Genomic DNA, 7,301 nt, shown 5'->3' on the forward strand with positions numbered 1-7,301 from the left:
ACTGAAAAGCAACCATGCTTTCCTTGAACATTTCTATAAAGGGAGAACCATTACCTCATGAGGTTGTTTCAGTCTTTTTGTAATTTAGTTGCTTCAGTCACGTCCAACTCTTTGTGACTCCATTTAGGATTTTCTTGGCAAGGATATGGGAGTGGTTTGCCATTTCCTTTTCCAATTTCAATTTTAGACAGCTCTAAAAACCTTTCCTTATAGCAAGCTGAAATTTGCCTTGGCAATTTCCACATATTGCTCTTGGTTCAGCCCTCTGAGGCCCAACAGGACCAGTCTAAACCCTCTTCCACATAAAAGACTTTCAAATACTTTTAAAAAGCTATCATATTTTCCCCGAGTCTTCTTTTCTTCAGGCTAAACTATGCCAGTTTATTTGCCCAGTCTTCAACAGTACAATGTTCTAATCAACTGAGCTAACAAGACAAAATTTTGTTGTCAGCATTATCTAATGTTTCAATGTATCAAAGCTATTTAAAAATTTTACTTTTATAGGATAATTAAAATAGTACTAGAATAAATCCTAAAATTTCGTAAATACTCCATTGCTATTATATTATTTATTATGAGTCCTATAACTGATATCAACTCATGACCTCTCCTCTTCCTGAACAATCTTTCTGTTTGTGTGTGTGTGTGTGTGTGTGTGTGTGTGTGTGTGTGTGTGTGTGTGAGGCAATGGGCATTAAGTGACTTGCCCAGGGTCACACAGCTATTAAGTGTCAAGTGTCTGATCTGAGGTCACATTTGAACTCAGGTCCTCCTGACTTGAGGTCCAGTGCTCTATCAACTGCACCACCTAGCTGCCCCAGAAAGCTATCTTTTTTTTAAAGTCATATTCAATAGCATGCCCTTTAATCAAAAAACTCCATAAATTTTTAAGCACAACTATAATCTTGGACTATGTCTAAAAAAATGAGATAAAAGTTATCAAGCCACAAAAAGAATGGATGGTTACAAAAAACTGTAATCAACAAAATGATAAACTATAATAAAAAATAATCTAAAAGAAAGTAAGGTTTGTTCAGTGAAGGAAGGCTCAAGTAAACTGGTACAAAGTTGGTTTTAGTTCAGGAAAAAATTAAGAATTCTTGTGCCATTACATATTCAAAAAGATGAGTATGGGACAAACCCTTCTTTAGAGAGAAATTTTAAATGATTTAAATTATGTTTCAAAACAGCAATAGAACCTTTTAAAAAAAACTTATCAACACTAAGCTGGTTGCACAGACATTTTTCCCCTTCTATATTTTTATCCAATTTAACAGTTATGCATAGGGTTGAAAAGAGGAGCTGGAAAAAAGTAGTCTGATCAGATACTGAACATTTACTGAATCTAGGTTGTTTTATTTTCATTAAAAATAACAATTTGGCTTGACACTTACTAGCTGTGTGACTCTGAGCAAGTCATTTAATCCCATTGCCTAGCTAAAAAAAAAAACGATTTGGAATTCAAAAATGGTGGCATAAGAAAATATTTCCATACACAAAAGTATTTCTTTTTTTCTCAAACATGTAAATTACGCAAAGGGATCTTCAAAGTATTTCACAGATTCACTAGGAATTTTTAAAAAATGAATCTAAGCCAAGTATCATATGCAATAGTAAGTTACAAAAATGAAGTCAAGGATAACTCCAAGAACCCACATTTAATTTCCTTAGAAGAATGGTAATTGAATTACTTTGCAAGAAAGCCTTTGGTCTTTAACCTCAGTGTTAAGGCTGAGAGAAGTTAAATGATTTGTCCAAAGTTATATAGTAGTACTAGGTGCAGGTATAAAGCCCTGGGTCTTTAACTTCAAATACAGCACTCTTTCCACTCTCTATGCCTAAGCATTCCAATTGTATTTGAAAAGCATTTAAAATATTTTCAGAGCACTTCTATACATATAATATGCAGTTAATTATTAAGTGTTTGCTCCAATGGAAAGAAGCAAAGGCACTATCTAAACATCATAATTTACTTTAGAATAGTTTTTATGCTCACATTTGAATACGGATGTGTCTGAATATCCCAAAATTCACATCAAATAAACACCAGACTGTGAAGACTAAAAATAACTGGAGTGGAAATATAGTTTGCCATTTTATTTATCCTCCTGCTCAACTCCTCTGTCACACCATCCATGCTAGTAATAAAATGCTCATGCCACAAATACAATGAGCCAGAGCAAAGTCACAGTGGATAAAATACAAGTGCTCTCTTTAATTTGTACACCTGATGTATGAGAGGTATAAAGATTTTTTTTAATAAGAAAAAGCAGAGTTACAAAGCTGATTTTTAATTGTTTGTACCACTTATCAAGATTTGCCCAAATCTGCTTGCCAAAGTCTCCATGAGAATCTCTAATGAGAAGACAGCAGTCTTGTTACCTAGAAGCAAAGTCTCTGTTTCTACATGACATCAGAAAGGAAAAAAAAAAACAAAAAAAACCCTTTTTTTTGTAGTTTGTATTATTATTTCATGAGTCCATTATAATGGCAGTAACCATTCACAATTAGCAAAGAAATATCTTATAATATTTAAGTAAGGTAATAAGCTTTCAAGTATATACTAAAAAATAATGGACAAGAATTTGTTCGAAGTTTGTTCCATGAGTATGACTTTTAATGGTTAACTGGAGACACAGGCTATCATTACTAAGCATCAGTGATTTATCTGGCAATCTTGCAATGCTCTATAAAGAACAAGCACACAACATCTGTAATCCCTATTACAAGGATGGTTTAGACAGATGTATCACTTAGGTTCAGGAGTTCTGAGTTGCAGTATGATAAACTAGTTAACCTTCAGCACCAAGCCAGGAACTGCGGGTAGGGAGTGGGAGGTGAGTATCGGACTGTCTAAGGAGACTCCAACCTGCCTGAGTCCAAAACAGAGCAGGTTTAAAGTACTCAGTGATCAGTAGGATTGGACATGGCAGTCAGAAAACACTGTTAATCAGTCTCACCAACTATACTGTTTTATGTTCCACACATACTACGGTTTTTAATAATAGCCTTGATTTCCATTCAATGTCTAAAAGTTAATCTAAAATGATAAAAAATTAAAAGCATAAAACGTGTCATAACCTGCAATTATGTATTAGTTTTCCATTTTAGATGCTATAGATCTACTGCCTTAACTCAAACTACCAGAGTTCACACCCTTAAGATATCTATTTTACACACTACTTTAATAACATATTTTTACAACAAAACACTACCATACTTAATCCATTTTAGCAAACTTAAAAGTTTAAATATACATCGTTTGCAAATTATTTTTTTTTAATGCTTTTCATGAACTATGCTTGGAAGCCTTCATGAAATTTTTTGGCTACATTTTACATAACAACTTTACCACTAGGTAGGTTTGTTGCTAGCAGTCGCTATTACTTATACAGTAAAAATATTCTAGAGACATGAGTATCAGTATTTGCATGTTAGGTGGTTTTATTTTTCTGTAATTATTAGTCTTTCATTATATTTCCATATTTGTCATGGTTTAATGTGAACTTTGACCTTAAATGAATTACTTAACACATTTCCCCACCTGCACAAAAGTAATAATAAAATTTGGAATTAATTTCATAACTACATTAGTAAGATAATATCTATAAGTCTCTTGGCAGAAGATATTGTTTGAAAAGATATGAATTAATACTAGGCCGAAAAGCAATTTCACAGATTTTTCAAGATTTATTTCTACAAGTCTTCAAGATGTTACTATTCTTATCATGAGTATATAAATGTGATTTATAACTTCTCTGAAAATCACATAGGCCAACTCTCTAATTTTATAGGTGAGAAAACTGAGGCCCAGGAAGACTGACTTGCCCCAGGATTAGACAGGTAGTCTCTATTCCAATCCAAGTTTAACACCAAATCTAGGGTTCTTTCCTCAACATAAGCTACTTCTTTTTATATGCCATATGACAAAATTTGTTCCTATTTCATTCTTATGAAAGTGTTAGGATGGAAATCATTCTTATTGCTTTTATCTTCTTACCAATTTCTTTTTAATACTTGATCAGAAAGGAAAAGTGATTTGAACAAGGTACTGAACTATGTATGTGTATGTAACAAGGACCAAGTACAAAATGTGTGTTCATAGAGACACCCATAAAGTCACATACTAATAGAAATGTGAAATGCAGTAACTACACATATTCTCCCCCTTGTCATCATAAAGTTCTTATCCATCATAAAGTTCATATCTATTCAGGAAATGAATTCTTGATCTGGAATTGTTAGCTCAACCACTTTAAGAAGTTGCTGCTTCACATACTATAAAAATGCATAGGAAACTGCTTTCACTAAGTGGTTTACCTGTATGTAGCTTCTCAAAAATGTGTCATATACCTCACTATGTCTAACTATTCAATTATACTTTTTGGTCAATTTATGACATCTAGTTAAAAATTCCAAAAGTGCTTGAATAACAGTAAAAAATAAACTACACTGGCTGCTAAAATATGAATGTTATAAAAACTGCTTAACTTTGAATATCATTTTTAAAGCAAATTAATTTTGATAAATACTTTACATCTAAAATGAAGTGCTACAAAACGTAATCTACAAATAACAGTCCTGGAAACCTTTATTAGTGTACCAAAATTTTATTTCATTTAACTTGTTTTACTTATTCAAATGCCCCACAGGCAAAAATTTTTAAATGGTCAGGGTAAATAAATCCGTACCTAGCAGAAATAAGGCTTGAACCAAAAGACAATATAAATTTGGATTATTTTCCGTTAAAATGGTTTTTAAAGAAAACAAAACTCTAAGTTTAAAACACCTATTTAATTAAACCCTGCCTACATTCAAAAGAAATGGCTGGGCCCTTTAGAAAGAATGTGTCAATGACCAGGCTAACCAACTCAAAAAAAAGGTTCCTTCAAGTCTCAAAGAACCAAAAGGGGGCAAAACAGAAGTCCTGAAAAAACTAGGGAAGGGTAGGAAGTAGGAGACTGTTCAGTCATTAGGAGGCACAGCTTGGCATCCAGTTGTCTTAGCTGGTTTTATGTTTGCTTTTTTTTTTTTTAAGTAACTTCACCTAAAAAGCACAAGCAGCATATGATGCTCTCACACAGAAAGCCGGCACTGGCACATGGCAGAGGCCAAGTCTGCAGCCAGTGTGTCCCTGATTGTGTGGCTCCGGCGCGGGGCCTCCAGGCCTGGTTCCATCTAAATACAACTGAAGGATGGAACCCTCCCTGGCCCTGAGCGGAAGGTGGTGGGGGGCGGGAAGCCTAAGGACGTGACCATTTGCACAGATCTCTGGTATTTCAGGAGAGACATCCAAGTGTCTGCATTTGGACCACGACAAGGGTGCGGGCCCCGGGGGCGGGGGAAGGAAGGGGTGGGCTCCCCGCTCCATTCCAGTCAGGAAAGCAGCCCCGCCTCTTGCTCTCCCAGGCCGCGTAACTAGAGAAGGGGTGCGGGATCTGGAGCTCGGATCTCCAGCTGAAGCCGCTGTTCTTCATCCCCCTCCTTTGCCTCCGCCTTCTGGGCCTGGGCCCGACGGTGCTGCCACTGCTGTTCGTGGTGCAGCTGCAGCAGGGCCCGGCGGTACATGGCCTCCAACTTCTCGAGGCGGGCCCTTAAGGCCCGGGGGCTCCCGGGCTCTTCCGGGCCGCCTCCAGCTCTCCGCTCTTTCTGGTCCGCCCCAACGCCCCGGGCGTGGCCGCCGACCTCCAGGGAACCTCCATTTTCCTCTTCCTGGTCTGGCTCGCGATGCTCCCCTCCCCCAGCCGCACCTGGGGCCCGCATAGGCTCCTTGGGCTGCTCCTCGTCCTGCCGCTGCAGCGCCTGCCGGAAGAGGCTGCGGTTTTCGCGCTTCAGCCGCCGGTTCTCGAGCCGTAGGCGCCCGTTCTCCTCGCGCAGCCGCGCGTTCTGCCGGTCCCGCTCATCCCGCGCACGGATCGCCTCCTGGTGGCTCGCGGCCAGGTCCGCGAACCGCTCCTCCAGCTGCTGGCGGGCACCGCCCGCGCGGCCTCTCCAACCAGCGCGGCAGCAGCAGCCGCCGCCGCCGGCCCCTCCGAGCGCCCGGCCCAAACGCTCCTGGCTGTGACCACAACTACTCCCGCCATCGCTGCCGTCGCCGCCGCCGCCGCCGCAGCCCCAAGGCCTGGCTGCGGCACCACGCATGCGCCACATCGGTCCAGTACCCGACTGCCTCGTCCGCCAACCTGCGCGTGCAGCCGCTGGACACCCGGGGAAAAGCAGCGGCTGCAGCTGCCGCCGCCGCCCGGGCGATGGGGGAAGAGGTGGCGGCGGACGCGGCTTCTGGCTTTTGTCCAAGGGAGGCCGAGAGTTTGCCCGGCCTAAGGCGTGTCCCGTCTCATGTGGGGCGGCTACCCCCTTGGGCCGTCTGCGAGTTTGGTGACCTACTCCTGGACGGTACCCACCCGGAGTTGCCTAATGATCCACGGCCGCACATTCCCCAGGCAGTGCTGCTGTTGGAGGAGGCAGCTGCCCTAGAAGGATTGGTTAAGCCAGCCCGCCAAGGGAGTGAGGCCTTGGCATCGCAGGAAGCCTCCCAGACGAGCGCTTGCAACTAAGTTGCAAATACTCGGGATAAACCAAATACAAAAAAAAAATACTTAAAACAACAAAACACATAGTAGTACAGGCTGACGGATTAGGCATCCTATCTAAGAGGCAGGGTAGCTAGGTGGCGCAGTGGAGTCCAGAGTGGGCCTGGAGTCAGGAAGATTTATCTTCAGGAGTTCGAATTAGGCCTCAGACACTTAGTTGTGTGACCCTGGGCAAGTCACTTAACTCTTGCTTTTCTGGCTCAGCCCCAGAAAATATTGAAAAATCCCTGTGAGACATCCCCATCCCATATTCATACTTACTCCCCAGTAAATTTGTGTTTCATAAGATGAAAGAAGAAAAGTTATACTGAAAGGGTGAAGGAAAATGGCAGAATCCTTAGACGTAGATATATACTCTCCAGTGGGACACCTTTACCCAAAGATTTATATAGGTTCTTAGTCATTTCTAATTCAGACTTATATTTTTCTCTTCTGTTCCCTTGACTTGGTTCCTCCAGAAATTTCAGATTAATCTCATTAGGTGTCTCACATATTACATTCCACCCAACTTCTGCTATGAGGTTCTTGGTTCTAACGAATTCTTAGCTGGGAGCACCCTGTATTGTTCTCAGACCAGACTGAAACCCTTTGATGAGACTTTTGTTGTTGCTGTTGTTATTAGTTACTGCTATTACCAGTTGGTCAATTAGCATTTATTAAGTATCTACTGTGTGTGTGTTAGACACTGTGTTAAAGTGGATTTAAAATTTT

General features: G+C 40.6%; 1 protein-coding gene across 1 annotated transcript; it reads right to left on the reverse strand.

The window, feature by feature from the left end:
* Positions 1-2,995: 2,995 nt before the first annotated feature.
* TUSC1 (tumor suppressor candidate 1) lies at positions 2,996-6,551 on the reverse strand. Its single transcript, XM_020970038.2, has one exon. The coding sequence runs from the start codon at positions 6,148-6,150 to the stop codon at positions 5,419-5,421; it is 732 nt and encodes a 243-aa protein (XP_020825697.1). The 5' UTR covers positions 6,151-6,551; the 3' UTR covers positions 2,996-5,418.
* Positions 6,552-7,301: the final 750 nt, after the last annotated feature.

Source organism: Phascolarctos cinereus, unplaced genomic scaffold (genome assembly GCF_003287225.1).
Source record: "Phascolarctos cinereus isolate Bilbo 61053 unplaced genomic scaffold, phaCin_HiC Scaffold_4;HRSCAF=312, whole genome shotgun sequence".
Classification (NCBI taxonomy): Eukaryota; Metazoa; Chordata; class Mammalia; order Diprotodontia; family Phascolarctidae; genus Phascolarctos; species Phascolarctos cinereus.